This window comes from Pipistrellus hanaki (assembly GCF_964339955.1).
Source record: "Pipistrellus hanaki genome assembly, chromosome: 1".
Taxonomy (NCBI): Eukaryota; Metazoa; Chordata; class Mammalia; order Chiroptera; family Vespertilionidae; genus Pipistrellus; species Pipistrellus hanaki.
In genome coordinates this window covers 37,236,792-37,251,944 of record NC_140503.1, presented here as the reverse complement: position 1 = coordinate 37,251,944, position 15,153 = coordinate 37,236,792, and the positions used below count along the sequence as shown (strand labels likewise).

Sequence of the window (15,153 nt, the reverse complement as noted above, 5' to 3'; positions counted from 1 at the left end):
CTGCATTATTATAATATTAGTTTTTAGAGAGGAATTCTCTGGCGACCATAAGTTTATTCTCTGTACCTGAGTTTGTCTGTTTTGTATTTTAGATTCCACATATAAGCAAAATCATACAGTACTTGTCTTTCCCTTATTTCACTTAGCATAACCTTTAGGTCCATCCATATTGTTGCATATAGCAAGATTTCATTCTTTTTATGGTTAACTCTCACAGCACTCCCGCCAGCCTGATTGCTCCATGCAGCCTGCTGTTTGGTTGTCCCTCAGGCTGGCCCTGGGCAGCTGAGGGGACTGGGCGCCGCCATCTTGTGGCTGTGAGCGGTGCCATCTTTGAGGGCATGGCAGTCAATTAGCATATTCTCTCTTTATTGGCTATGGGGACTGCCATCATTGTGAGGGCATGATGGTCAATTAGCGTATTACCTCTTTATTAGATAGGATATTTCATCTATTGATGGATACCTAGGTTCCTTCCATATCTTGGCTATTGTAAATAATAGTGCAATGGCCCTGCCCAGTGTCGCTCAGTAGGTTGGAGTGCCGTCTGGTACACAAAAAAGTGGTGGGTTCACTTCCCAATCAGGACACATATCCAGGTTGCAGGTTTGATCCCTAGTTGGGGTGCCTGTGGGAGGCAACTGACTGATGTTCCTCTCTCTAAAAATTAATATAGTAATAATGCAATGAGCATAGGGGTGCATATATCTTTTTGCAATAGTGTTTTAGATTTATTCAAACGAACACCCAGCAGTGGAATGTTTGGCCATATGGTAGTCCTATTTTTTATTTTTTGAGGAATGAAGGGTTTTGTTTTTAACAGGACTGGTTAGGGAGATAGAAATTTGGGTTCACTTCCAACTCTGCCTTGGCACTAATTATAGCTGTGTGACTTAAAACAGGTCACATGGCCTCTGAGCCTCATCTATAAAAGGAGGAGCTTAAATGACTCTTTAGAAGAAGTAATGCATGTGAAAGCACTTAGTAAAAACTCATAATGCATAGTTACTGTGCAGAAAGCATGTTCATTTCCTCTGTATTAAACTGCTAAGGCTATAAAAATACTAAATCGTAATAATTCCTTGATTTCCAAAGGAACTAATAATTTGATAGGGACAATCAAGACTGACTCAATTTTTAATAAGGATGATTGCTTTAAGTTCCACAAAGGACCAAACTCAGTGCAGTTCATAGGAGTAAAGAGAAAATTTCTGGCTGCAAGGTAACTTGGAAGTATTTTTATTTTTTAAATAATTCTTTATTGTTGCAAGTATATATGTCCCCTTTTTTCTCCCATTACCCCCTTCAGCTCCCCCCTCCCCCCCAAAATTTGGAAGTATTAATGGAAGAAAGAATACTCGCAAAGGTTGACTAGAAGGCTTGGGAAATGACATGGAGAGGGGTGCGTGTCTGGAAAATGTGATCTGCCCAGTTGGTGGGACTGCAGGATGTTGGGAGATAAGGATCAAAACCTGAGCTGGGTAACAGACCACAGGAAACCTCTGAGCACCTGACTGAGGACCTGGCATTTATGTTTTGGGCAACCAGGAGTCAGAGCTAAAATACAGCCAGTGGCGTGCTGGGGCTGAATTCACCGCAAAAGCGCAGTGAGGGCCGTGGGCAAACCAGAGGCGGAAACACCACCAGAGGCAGTCCTCACTTGTGGGAAGCAGCTGGGACTGTAAAGGACTTGGGCTGTCATAGTCTAAATACAATTTAGAGCCCTTAGCAAGTGATTATACACGGAGACCTGCACTTAAGACAAGGAAAGGGTATATATTACTCAAACCTATTTTAATGGAAAGGAGCTGTTAAATTCCGGGGCAAGGCCTGTCATGACCTGGCCTTCGAGAAGGAGTATGAAGAAGAGCCACGGAGAATGTGACCAGAGCTTTGTTCTAAGAGTCTGGGCACCCGGGCAGGCACAGGACAAAGACCTGCATTTGGGTGCCGGTGATGAATGGCGGGAGAAAGACACAGGTTTGCCTGAGGGGGCAATCAGTAAGACTTGGCCTGACTCAGTGCAACAGATAAAGGACAGAGTCCAGGAGTCAAGTTCTGAGTCTGAACGATGAAATGATAGCAGTAACAGGGAGGAAATGAATAAAACAAGGTATCTTTTTAAACCAAGAGTCATTTTGCTATTTAAAACAAATTCTGCTCAAGTCAACAATTCTACTTATGTCATATTTTTGTTTACAACTACATTTCTAACATTTAAATATGATATAGCTCATTTTTTTTCAAATAGTAGGAAAAATGAGAAATTCTCACTTTAACACGTTAAGCACCATGTCAGTCACCGGTGACTGAAACGGAAAGGAAGACAAAACAGGCTCGGCACTTAATGTATTAAAGAAGAATCTATCCTAACTAGTAACACTTTGGAATACTAGCAAACTGTTTCTCATAACATAAGATGTAGGCATTTCACTTCTATAAAATAAATGCTATGTAAACCGTGAAAACAAGAAATACATAAAGAAACATTAAATAAAAGATTTTACTTTTATTTAAAATAAAATGCATTTATACAGTCTTTAAACCACGGGTTATTGGACAATACTGGTAATCTACCCCTCCCTGGCACCCTTTTGGGCCATGTGAGCTAGGAATTTTTTTGACTAGCACCAATGCACACTGTAACAGCACAACAGACCAGAACATGGCCAGTCCAGGCATCAGAGTTAAGGACATTGTGGCAAATCATGACTATATTGAAGTCATTCTTAATTTAGCAGATATTAAAAACTGCACATTAATTATATATTTAAAGCATTTAATTAATGTAAAGATGCTACATTCTATGCCATTTGCTAGTTGTAATTTTTTTTTAAAAACTGTACAATTTTATAAAATTTGTGTTTATACATTAGTTACACAAAATGCATACTTCATAGACCTTTACTTCATATTGTAATGCAAAAGTTGCATATTTTAGGCAGACAGTGAATATGCTGGTGAATACTAAGTACTGTAATACAATATGTGAAAATAAAAACACAAGACAATATACATACATGCTCATTCAAGGACAAAAAACAAATAAACCAAGTGTAACAGACTAATGTAGTGTTTTCCTTCAAGGTTAAACAATGACACTATTAAATATCAGGCATCTTTTGTAGGCCTGATTTGAGGGGTGAGGGGTTTCAAATGGCTACCAGAAGTATGATTTTAAGAACGCTAGGTCAAATTAAACATATATTGAAACACATGCATTAAACACGATAAATAGACTTCATATAGTTTAAGCCCTGGATAGCTGTAAAGTAGATGGCTTGAGTTTCTTAGTTTGGCTAGCTTACAATCAGTGACATTTCGTTCCTGACTTGCCCACTACTTTGGTTTTCAATTCTTGGCCCTCAGGAATGTGTGCCATGTTCAAGTTCATATACTGTTATCACGATAGCAGGTTATTAGAGTCGTGCTTGTTAGTGCACATATTAACTGGTCTGGTAAGGCAAATAAGTTTTCATGATAAAATGATAAATTTCAAGCTTACTTTATTAAGCAGCATATAACAAACAACAGCTTTTAAAGTTAAATATTGTTATGGCCGTGGAGTTTCGTTACACAGTACTTCAATTCACACCCACCCGCTGGTGAGTTTGTAGAACATCTCTTCATCTAAACTCTCGTTCTGGTCTTTGGCCCGTGTGGAAAGAAATATGTAGCCACCGATGAACTCGTGAACCACTTTGCAATCTACTTCCGTACAAATGAAGGACAATCGGACTTCATCTGCAAACTCTACCGTGACCTGGAACGAGGACAGAGAGCCGTTAAGTCCCAGTAAAACTCCAGATGAGTGGTTCCCGCGAAGCTCTGCTCTATTATAAAATACTTGAACCTCTTTTTTTTTTTTTAAATCCTAAACTAATGCCTTTAAGTCCAAAAGCATAAGGAAAGGTTAGAGCCTCTCCCCCACTCATGTTCTGAAAAGGAAGGCAAGGGGTTTAGGTCATTAAGTTCCCAATGGTCTCTGGTGATTCGATTAATGAGATTCTCTCTCTCCCAGGCCTGGGAGAAAAATCTACTTCCTGTGTTTAATTTAATATTTGCTTTAGATATTTAACCTTTAGGTATCATGTTTAAATACTTCAGAAACATGAGATTCTTAATGAAGTAATAGGAATTGATGCAACAAACCCAGAGATCTTAAAACAAATGATTAATTAGAGAAAGATTCTGTTTATTTTAAACGATAGCCATGCATATTCTAAGGCTGGGGGCAGCATGATATATGGCAGAAGTGCCAGGTTTTAGCGCCTTCACCTTCTGTTTGAATCCTGATTCTGTTACTACGTGTGTGATCATGGACAATGACAGCCCTGAGGCCTGTTTTACACCCTCATTTGGAAAGTAGGGATGACCCATCTCCCTCACAAAGCTGTGCTGAGCTTCAGAAACAGGGTACACATTCATTAAAGAGCAGCTGCTATTGTGAGTTAAAGGTTTATCCATTAAAGGTTTATCCGTTATAGAAAGACCACCTTAAACAAGATAAGCCGATATTCCAAGTAGGTCATATTATGTTCTTAGAATTTTAATAAAGGGGTTTAATTATGAAATAGGCAAGTTTAAGTGGGGAATGAATAATACCTAACCATGTTTTATACTTTAAGAAGTAACAGTACATATAATCCTCAGAACTTATGAGGCCTTTTATCCTTACATTTACTAATTTTTTTTTAGCAGCCTTCCATTAATACTGTCGCAGCTTACCATTTTGATTTCCCAGTTTACATTCCACTGTTTCATGTTACTGAAACGCCAGGTTTTAATTGCGTCTCCTGTGCTGGCATCCATCCTGATCAGCCTGTTGTATGTAATGCCAATAAGGTCTTCTTTTTTGCCCCCTTGGAACCTGTAGCATTAAAAACGTATTAGGGGTGGGGGCACATGTTGGCCTGTGTTCCTTCCAGATGTGCACATTAGCTCTAAAAAGCAGTGCCAATCTTATACAACTAAAAACAGAAATGCAATCATTTTGAATGCTTAATGTAAAAATTTCAAGTCTAGAAAACATATTCCAACATCTTTAAATTTTACTGTAAAACAGGTAATGGGTCTCAGTTGGTGGCTCTGAAAGTTGCATTTAATTCCGTGCAGTAGATTAAGTAAAAAGCACAGACTGAGGTTTACCCGCAGGTGCCCAGAGAACCACTGACCTTGCCATGAAGTGTGTGATGCCGAACTCCGGCAAGGACTGCCACGCCTGGATAAATCTCATCTTGGCTTCAATGAGACTCATCTGAGCTACATTCTGGTGGGCCTCCAGAATTCTCGCTGATATCTAAACATGATTGAACACCAACATCACCTTAACAGTACAGCACTGTTCCAGGGCAGATTCAAGACAAAGACGGAAAAACTGAACTGCGTGTCCCACCCCAAAGTCCTATGTTGCAAGAGTTGAAATTAGAAACCTACATTTGGGAATTTTAGTAAAATGACTTTTCCAAACAAACCTTGATATCTTTCTTCTTAAATTCAGTTTCCATATATCATGAAACAAAAAGTACTAGTAGGAATACAAAACTGCCGCTCGACACATTCCAAGTACACACATGTCTGATAACTATTATAAAAGGGCACGTTGCAATCCTCACATACACGGGAAGTTTTAAATTTAGCACCAAGATACATGATCAGAATGAGTCCCTAGAATACAAGTTTATAGCAGGAATATTTATTACCATCATAAAGTTTTTCTAAAGGAATCATTAGAAAAGTTCAATTTCAATTTAAATTATACTTACTTCGGGAAGGCTACTCCCATAAGGAAAGGAAGGAAATTAATACATGAGGGGAGATTGTAGAGAGGGCTTTAATATTTTCATTCTTTTTTTGGTAAACATGGCGAACTTACCAAGTCTCTTATATAGCCTGGCTGTAGATGGCAATGCGAGGAAAAGAAAAAGGAAGCAGAAAGAAAAAAAAGGCAATCAGAAAAAATGGCAATGAAGCAAAGGAAAAGTTGCGGTAACCTGCAAACCAAAATTCCAGCCAAAAACCATGCAAAAATTACTGTGGGTGGAAACCAAGCGGAGTGAATGCGAGCATGAGAATGAGAGCGAGGAAGCAGTGGTTATTTCCATTTAGAATACGTTATTTTAGGTTAAGTGTTACTAAAATTAAAGGTAGAGAAAGTTGAGGGAGAAAATTAAAAGAGGAAATACCTTTTCCCCATCGTGTACCAGTTCTTACTGGTCAGGGTAAAACTATTTTAGTAGCAAAATCAAAATTAATATTTAAAAGTCTTCAATATTGTCTCAGATCAAGTCAGATAACATGATCCATGCACCGCTTTTCATACGTAAGTTGAAGGCAAAACATAGGTAGAGCTCACACTATTTATTTACACAAGAAAAACAAACACCTCAATTACCATCTGTTTTTTGCATCCTTTTTCCTGGAAGGGAAAATAAAGAGATGCCATACACTACACTAGGAATGGTGTCTATAAACATACTAGTCCATTGCAGTCTGGATTAACATGGATAAAACCATGTTAATAGTTTGGGAGTCATATTCATGTGAAAATATCCACAGCAAGTTTAATTACTATGTAGCTTTGAAGAATTCAAATAGATTTAAATATAACAAAGGCTGGCCCAACCAGCATGGCTCAGTGGTTGAGCATTGACCTATGAACCAGGAAGTCACAACTGGATTCCTGGTCAAGGCACGTGCCCCATGTGCAGGCTCAATCCCCAGTGGGGAGAGGAAGGGGGGTGCAGGAGGCAGCCAATCAAAGATACTCTCATCCATCAATGTTTCTATCTCTCCCTCCCTTTCTGAAGTCAATAAAAAATATATTTAAAAAATATATATTAACAAAGGCTATAATGATGGACTCAAAGGAAAAGGAAAACAATGCACTTATGCCCTGGTAGGGATGAATGAAGTCAGGCCTACACACAAACCTTCCTAACTCACTCCTGAAGGCCACTAGATTATACAGGTTAAACAATTACTGAGCGCTTTGTCCAATGACCCTGATAAGTGATAGGGCAATACATGGTAAGTCTAGTTAGGGAAAGGAGGATTAAAAGAGAATGTGTGTCCAGCTGGTGTTGCTCAGTGGTTGAGTGGCTGGTGTTGCTCAGTGGTTGAGACCCATAAACCAAGAGGTCACTGGTTTGATTCCCAGTCAGGGCACGAGCCTGGGCTGCAGGCTTGATCTTCAGTGGGGAGTGTGTAGGAGGCAGCCAATTGATGTTTTCCTCTCTCACAGCTGATTCTCTCTCTTTCTGCCTATCCCTTCCTCTTTCTTTAAAAATCAATAAAAACATTTTTAAGAATAATGTGCATTTGATAAGATGCCAATGTGGGAGACAGGCTAGAAGAATCCTTAACTATGACCATACACATACTGCCATCCTGCCAGTTAAGGAGAGTCAAACATCCCGTGTTTAGAACTTTTCAAAGTGAAAACCTACCATTTAAAAAATTTCTAAGAAAACCAAAATTTGGCTGTTTTGATAACTATACTTTAATATCCTTATCCACTGATACTTGATAGTGAAAATACGATTGCTAAGATTTGAATTTATTCATTGCCTTTGAAAGCAAATGAATCTACTTTCTGAAACAAGTTTCTTTTCAAATAATCTTAAAATGAAATTACCAAGAGTAAAAATAAGTAAATTAATATTTGATCCACTTTGCCTTTTAATTTACAACCTACATTCCACAGAGCTCCCCAGGGCAGCATTTCCTCCATTCCTTACTACTCCCACATCGCAGGGCCGTGGGATAAACAATTTCCATGTAGCTTACACAACCTCAAACCTAAAGAAATACTTGGTGATTAAAATGCCTAAACATTTTAAATTTCTACTTACGTGACATTAGACTCATATGATAAGCATTATATTTCAAGTTAAGAACTACTAGTTGTTCTGGGCCTTTCCAGTAATGTTTCCAAATTATTTCTTAAAAGATCAAAACGATACTAGATAAAAATATTTATTTTAAAGATCTTCACTCCCCACCCCCATCCTCCAAACGGCAGCTTTTCCTTTTACGGCAGGATGCTTGGCGTGGAGAACACTGGGGTTATCCCAAGTGAAATTCCCCTGCAAGAAACCTTTTTATGTTGTTTCCAAAGAACCGTTTTTCCTAAATAGCAATCCTTTTATAGTATTAATTTCCAGGAAAGGAATTCTAAACAAAGTGAACAAAATCAGTAAATTTCAGAGAAAATTTGCCAAATATTGCCATTTTATGCAAATCTTGGTTAGGTTTTGACTGTTTAGTGTTAAGAAAAGGTAATGCTTAAATGTAGACTATCTCTACCTTGTAAAATTTACTTCCAAAGATGAAAAAATCAACATCAACAGCAAAAAGAGTCAATACAGCTTTTGGTGGGAAATGAATCAACTGCATGAATTAAGGAACACAAAGCATTAAGGCCCTATTTAATTCCTGTTAACAGAGTGGTTTCCTCAAGTTGTTTAGAATAAATATACTCCCATTATCTGCCATATTAAGGTGATAAAAGGAACAGTGCTCGCTTCGGCAGCACATATTGGAATGATAGAAGATTAGCACGGCCCCTGTGCAAGGATGACATGCAAATTCGTGAAGTGTTCCATATTCTTTAAAAAATTAAAAAATGATAAAGGCATTTTTTAAAAATTATCAATTTAAACTGAAAGCTATTTCCAACTTTATATTCTAACCACCTGGTGACATTTAGACTTCCAATTAAGACTAAGAAGTTTTGTGTAAGAGGAGAAACTCAATTTAAAGTATGTGCACAAAATTGTGAAATCAACCAGCAGAAAGCGTTAGCTGGAATAAAATGAATCAAGTACCTGCTTGTTCTTGTACTTTTTTAGGTAGCGAGGGGACACCAAGCACTCAGGATTTATATCCGTTGTGATCTGCTCTGGTATTAACTGAGGATCTGGGTTTAAATGCTGCATCTTCAGAAAGGAAAGAATATTCTGAACTTCCAGGTTGTAAGAACTGTCCGCCATGGTCTTGCCCTTGGAGGCCAATCTGCAGGCTGCCATCCAGTGGGCATACTGCTTTTCCTGTTGAAAAGGAATACCGAGGTGTGAGCTGGATTTCAGGATGGTTCCTTGGAGCATAAAACATAAGGATGACGGGATAATTCACTAAGGAACTGGAAAACTCACATTGTCACAACGAAGCCAAATTTCATTCATGCCCTCTGCAACTGGGATCAGGAGTTTGATGTTAAATTTTTGGCCTGAAATGTTTACATCTGGGGTAACTTCACATCCTATAAAAAAAAAATCATTATTAAAATAGTTAAATTTACTTTTAAGAAATCCCCAGCCAATACAGGGATCCCTTATCTTATGGCATCATCTTATCATGTAGCATTCTGCTGTGTAGGTTTATAAATCAAGGAATGAATTGTTATGCCCAGGGATTTTGTTTGGATGGAGCAGAATCAGAGAGATCTAATCCAGAGGCAATGGCTCAGATCTAATCCAGAGGCAATGGCTCAGATCTAATCCAGAGGCAATGGCTCAGAAGGCAATGGCCTCACAATCCACAAAACCAGACTGGGAAGAGAAGGAGAGGCTCCAACTGAAAAGACATGACCAGAAACCACAACTTGCACTCCAACGAGTTTTGGTTTGTGCTGTGTTAGTATCATGCAGTAATTTGAATCTTCAAGTTATTTGCGATATCTGTTTCTAAATGTATAGGAATTTTAAAATATCTTTCTTTAATTATTTTCTAACGTAATTGTATTTGAGTTAGAAAAAAAAAAAATAAGACTTTTATTACGCCTTGAGACTAGTGTGTGAGGGGGATTGGCCAGTTTGAGCTAGAGTCCTATACAGAGCCTCTTCAGAGCCCTGTGATTCAACTCTTTTAAGCATCAGCTGGTAGCTTTCCAGGAGAAAACACAGGTTTATTAAACATATACCCAGTTAGATAATGGGGTATTGGTCAGCATAAACAAGTAGTGGCCAGTATAATGTAGTGGAGAGGAGCTTTCTCTACCATTTAATAATTATGACCAATTTACTTAACATTTCAAAGCCCAAATTTCCTGCCTTTACCTCACAGGGATGCTGTAAGGATAAGTCAGACAATGTACATGTCAACGCTTGCTAGAGGGAATGGCAACAGTACTGAGTTCACGTCTCCCGGTCAGGGCACATACCAAGACTGTGGGTTCGATCCCTATGTAGGGGATAACAGATCGATGTTTCTCTCTCCCTCTCTTCCTCTATCTAAAACCAATTTTTAAAAAGGTGTCTTTATTTTCTACTTCTCAATAACTGTAACTTTGACTCTCACACTCAAAACTGCTGAATCTGTCCTTAATGAAGGCCACTATTCCATGTGGTGGAAGCTAACAATCTATGGAAGCTATCAATCTTTATCTTTTCTGTAGCATTTGATGCTGGGTTATGTCTTTTTTGAAGTCAACTTTTACCTTAGCTTCTACTGTATATTATTTTTATAATCTTACACTTTTTTTTGTTTCCTTTACAAGCATTTCTTCTTCTAATATGCATCCTTAAAAATGAGTCTTCCGCAGGTTCTGTTCTTGGCCTTCTTATATTTTAGACAGTCATTCCAATGGCTACATTTACCATTCATGCTAACTGCTACCATAGCATATCTGCAGCATAGATCTCTCCCATGATCCAATGGCCTACAGGTCATCTCCAAAAAGATATCCCACAAATACCTCAAATTTATTTATTTATTATTATTTTTCATCCTCATCCGAGGACATTTTCATTGATTTTTAGAGAGAGTAAAGGAGAGAAAGGGAGAAACATCAATGAGAGAAACATCGATCAGCTGCTTCCAACACGCACCCAGACTAGACCTGAGATCAAATGCGCAACCTAAGTGTGTGCCCTGACTGAGAATTGAACCTGCAACCTTTCGGTGAATGGGACAAATCTCCTTCTGACTGAGCCTCACAACCCAAGGCAAAGTACCTCAGATTTAACATATCCCAAAATTAAACTCATCTTTCTCCCCAAACTTAGCTCATGTCACTTCCAATCGCAGTAACACCCTATCCACCGAGCTGCACACAAGCCAGAAAGAAGTCCTTTCCCTCTGGCCCCACCCGCGTCAATCACCTGGTCTATGGACTGAACTTCCTCGGTATCTACTGAATTTGTAACCTTTCTCCATCCGTACTGATAGCCTTACTTGGATCACTAGCACTATCTGAAATTATTCCTCTAAACTGCAGCCAATATAAATATGATGGGTGCCGTCACTTCAGGTTAATTTTTCAGTGGCACTTCATTGCTGCCAGTTTAAGAAACAATCTCCTTAACATTTTTATCCACAAATTCTTGCCAACGCCTCCTGCTTTTCCTCTTATGTTAGCAGAACCAGCTTCAAAAGCTGTTGGGAAGTATCCTGATTGCATTCTGCATCCCAGCTTTTCTCCAGGCACTTTTCACACAGTCTCTGCCTGGAAGGCTCTTTTCCCAGCCCCCTCCTTCCTTCCCCAGATCCGAGTTTTCTCTTTTGGATCCTAAGTCCAACAGCATTTCCCCTGCGAAGTCTTTCCCAACTCTCTCCACCATTCCTGAAGACTAACTGAAACAATACCCGCTTTGACTTGTTAATTTTTAAAGTACTAGTTATTGCCTCAGTTGTAATTGTTTATCTTCCCAACATGCTCTAGACATCTTGACAGTTGGGACTACTATTTGTTCTTGCTCATGTTTCAATAGTACCCAGCAGTATGTGGCACAAGGGTTCAATTCACATTTGCTAAACTGAATTTATTTATTTTTAAAATACATTTTAATTGGTTCCAGAAAGAAAGGGGGAGAGATCTATTGATCGGCTGCCTCTTGCACGCCCCACACTGGGAATCGAGCCCACAACCCAGGCGTGTGTCCTGACTGTGAACTGAACCATGACCTCCTGGTTCATAGGTCGATGCTCAACCACTGAGCCCTGCCAGCTGAGCTAAACTGAGTTTTTTAGAACTTTGCAGTTTATATCTCTCAGGGGCCTTAGACCATCTAGTCCGACAGATTCATTTCTGAGAAGAGACACTTAAGTCCACATAGATTATTTTTTCCAAAACCACCGGGTTTGTTTAGTGGCAGGGCAGAGCCTTGGCCATTAGATCTTCTAGTGTTACCTTCCTCGGTGTGAGGTGCCCGCAAAGTGCTCCTTTGGGAGGACTTTGGAGAGGCGGGAGGAGTTGTGAGTTGTTCTCCACACCAGGACTTGACTTTTCAGTCAATCCGGGAGAAGACTGAGGATGTAACAGGGACAGAAAGGCCTGAAAGGCCAGAGGCCAGAAGACAGAGCTCGTCTCTGATTCAGGAGCGGATAGTCTGAGTTGAGCAAGAAGAAAGCTAAAACGGATTCTGAGTAACAAACATTGGTTGAGACCCAAAGTTAAATTCATGTGACTGAGAGAGAAAGGTAGGGAGACTAATGAAAAGTTTTAGGAAAATTACAGAATTCCAACACTTGGACATAGCAGAGGTTTTCTGGTTTTTTTGTTTGTTTTGGTTTTGTTTTTACAATGCTTATAACTCTAAAACAGTTCAGGTAACTACCGGGCAAATACAGATAAAGTAGAGATTTGGAAATTTTGTTAAAATATACTAACAACACCCTAACGTTCAACGTACTAAAAAAAGATCAGGAAAAACACATCTGTGTTTTAAGTGGTAAGTGAAATTATTTGGGGAATCATTTCTGTGAAATGAATTAGGGGACCCTTTTCTTTTGTGCTTTTGTCCAAGTTGCCTTACATATAATACATGTGCATGTAAAATGCAACCCAAAGAGTCTGGGCTGGGCTGAGAGGAATAACCACCTCCCGAACACTTCAGAACCGGCCTCCCGAGGGAGCACAGCTGCACGGCGATCCGGGAGCCGGGAGCCAATCTTCTCCGCCAGCAGTGGTCACGCCAAGGCTTACCTCTGAGGTTCATCTGATGAGCGGGCATGCCACTGGACTCTTCTTTGCTCTTGTAGCAAGAAATAGATGTGTCTTTAAAGGTGCACCAATACTGCTTATAACCTTTCAGGGTCAGCTTTTTTGGCCTGTGTGTCAAATGGAATGAAATAACGTTATCAATGCTCTGTTTTAGCACCAACCTTCACCACGTTAAACGCCTAAGGCCGGGTTTTACATCTGCCGAATCAGTTCCCCTCGGCCAGTGTGTTCTATTCAATCCTGCTGTTCCCGATTTGCCCCTGCGCTCCCAATCCATCTGCGCGGGAGGCCCTCACAAAGAGCGAGCGGGCAGAGGAGAAGGACGGCAGGGCCAGCATTCTGGTGCTGCCATAGCTGCAGCCGCCTGTGTCACAGCCGGTCACACGGGAAGGATGGGAAAAGAAAGGTGAAGTAAATGCCAGGAATTGGAAATATCCCAGGTCCCGTAAGTGCCCACAGGGTCACGGCGTCTGAGGGCTGCCCTGGAGCCTCTCTGAGCGAGCGAGCTCACCTCACATGATTAGAGCGAGTTTAACTCGCATGACTAGAGCGAGCTCACCTCACCTGACTCCGTGAGGCAAGTGCCTGTGTCTCTCAGGGCTGTAGCTCCATGGTGACTTTAACTGGCCACTCCCATGTCAGATATAACAAATACAGGGCAGTCATGAGGAGAGCAGATAAAGAAAGGTACAGGTAGATGAAAAAGGTGTATAAATGGCAAAGGCGGCAGGGGAGAGACAGCAGCATCTGAAAGCATGCCCTATTTCAGAAACGTTATGTTATGTATGTTGAACTGTTTGATATTTAGCCACAGCAAATGTTTTATTCCATGATATCATGTCATATTCCACACCTCTCCTTTCCTCTGCCTTAATGACCAGCTCTCGTGATTCTGTGGAATACGTCTAGATTGTTTTAACATGCCCAGCCAGCGTGGCTCAGTGGCTGAGCATGGTTTGATTCCTGGTCAGGGCACATGCCTGAGTTGTGGGCTCGATCTCAGTGTGGTGTGTGCAGGAGGCAGCCAATCAATGATTTTCTCTCATCACTGATGTTTCCATCTCTCTCTCCCTCTCCTTTCTTCTCTGAAATCAATAAAAATATATTTAAAAAAAAATAAAAGTCTAGATTAGATAACATATACTGAAGCCTTAATTATAAAATGTTCCATGAAAAAAATGAAATTCAGCAGAACCTAGGGTTCAAGGAAATAACTGGCAGTAACGGTTCGTTATACACTATGCTTTTGCCCAGATTAGTTTCTTTATACCGAAATATCACTCTCTACATGATTTCACAATCTGCATAATGCAACCTAGGTTATAGACTTTATTTTTTTGCCTGAAGAAAAATATTTACCAGATAAAACAACTTAGTGAGTATTGTAATTTTAAGTTGATAATGCAGTGTTCTATTTGGAAAGTGTTTTTACAGATTTACTGGCCAAACAAAATTTTCAATAATGTGAATATAACTACAAAACTGACGTTTATTATTTGGAATCCCTCTGTTTTGCGTACTTACTTGAAAACTTTAATGTAGTCAGCAAGTTCAGGAATTGAAGTAATGTCACCCTAGGGAAAGAATTTAATCATTTCTTTTTCTTATTTTTCTTCAAATGAGAAACTCTAATATCTGGTATCTGATATCAAGAACCAGCTTACTTAACAAAAATACTTAAAATACAGATTACAACAATTTTAAAGATACAATTGTATTATATAGCCATATAGTACAAAGGCATTTTTAAATGCCACAAAAAGCTAATAAAATCTGATGAAATGGCAATTTATATAACCCACAATACATTGTTGATTCTAATGCAGGTAAAACTGTCTACATTATGGAAATTTTATAAATCCTAACAGCCCGAGAGAAGTGTTTCTTATATAACTAATTCCTAAGCGTTAAAGCCATAAAACCAAACTTAATATCTTAAAAACGTCCTTTTTTTTTAATACGATTTCAAATTTGGAGGGCACTAAATGGATTTATCCATGACTTGAGATTAACTTTTCCTCTGCAGAAATCTTCTATTACTATTTGTAAGAGAATGTGCAGAGTATCAGAAGATCTGTACCTTTATTGGAGGTACAATATTAATTTTTAAAGTTTCTGAAACACTGATGTCTGAACTCTCTAAAGCATTAAATATTTCTCTACAACCCCTTAATACTTCACCAGAACCTAAATTGACAAAAAGGTAATAA

The 15,153-nt window shown here is 39.3% G+C and overlaps 1 protein-coding gene and 1 long non-coding RNA gene across 5 annotated transcripts in view; one reads left to right on the top strand and one right to left on the bottom strand.

The window, feature by feature from the left end:
• LOC311619541 overlaps positions 1-9,470 on the top strand; it is a 73,013-nt gene extending 63,543 nt beyond the window's left edge. Inside the window, exon 3 of the long non-coding RNA XR_014794533.1 lies at positions 9,413-9,470. This is a non-coding gene — a long non-coding RNA (uncharacterized lncRNA). The remainder of the gene's footprint in view (positions 1-9,412) is intronic.
• FERMT2 (FERM domain containing kindlin 2) overlaps positions 2,490-15,153 on the bottom strand; it is a 67,969-nt gene continuing 55,305 nt past the window's right edge. For 2 of the 4 annotated variants that reach the window (XM_084877708.1, XM_084877707.1), the window contains exons 9-17: positions 14,468-14,517; positions 12,926-13,050; positions 9,156-9,262; positions 8,829-9,050; positions 6,395-6,418; positions 5,876-5,896; positions 5,175-5,299; positions 4,729-4,870; positions 2,490-3,763 (exon numbers count right to left, since the gene is read on the bottom strand). In XM_084877708.1, coding sequence (XP_084733834.1) covers positions 3,590-3,763; positions 4,729-4,870; positions 5,175-5,299; positions 5,876-5,896; positions 6,395-6,418; positions 8,829-9,050; positions 9,156-9,262; positions 12,926-13,050; positions 14,468-14,517 — 990 coding nt within the window. In that variant the 3' untranslated portion in view covers positions 2,490-3,589. The remainder of the gene's footprint in view (positions 3,764-4,728; positions 4,871-5,174; positions 5,300-5,875; positions 5,897-6,394; positions 6,419-8,828; positions 9,051-9,155; positions 9,263-12,925; positions 13,051-14,467; positions 14,518-15,153) is intronic. The other 2 variants (XM_084877709.1, XM_084877710.1) reach the window with 2 other exon arrangements.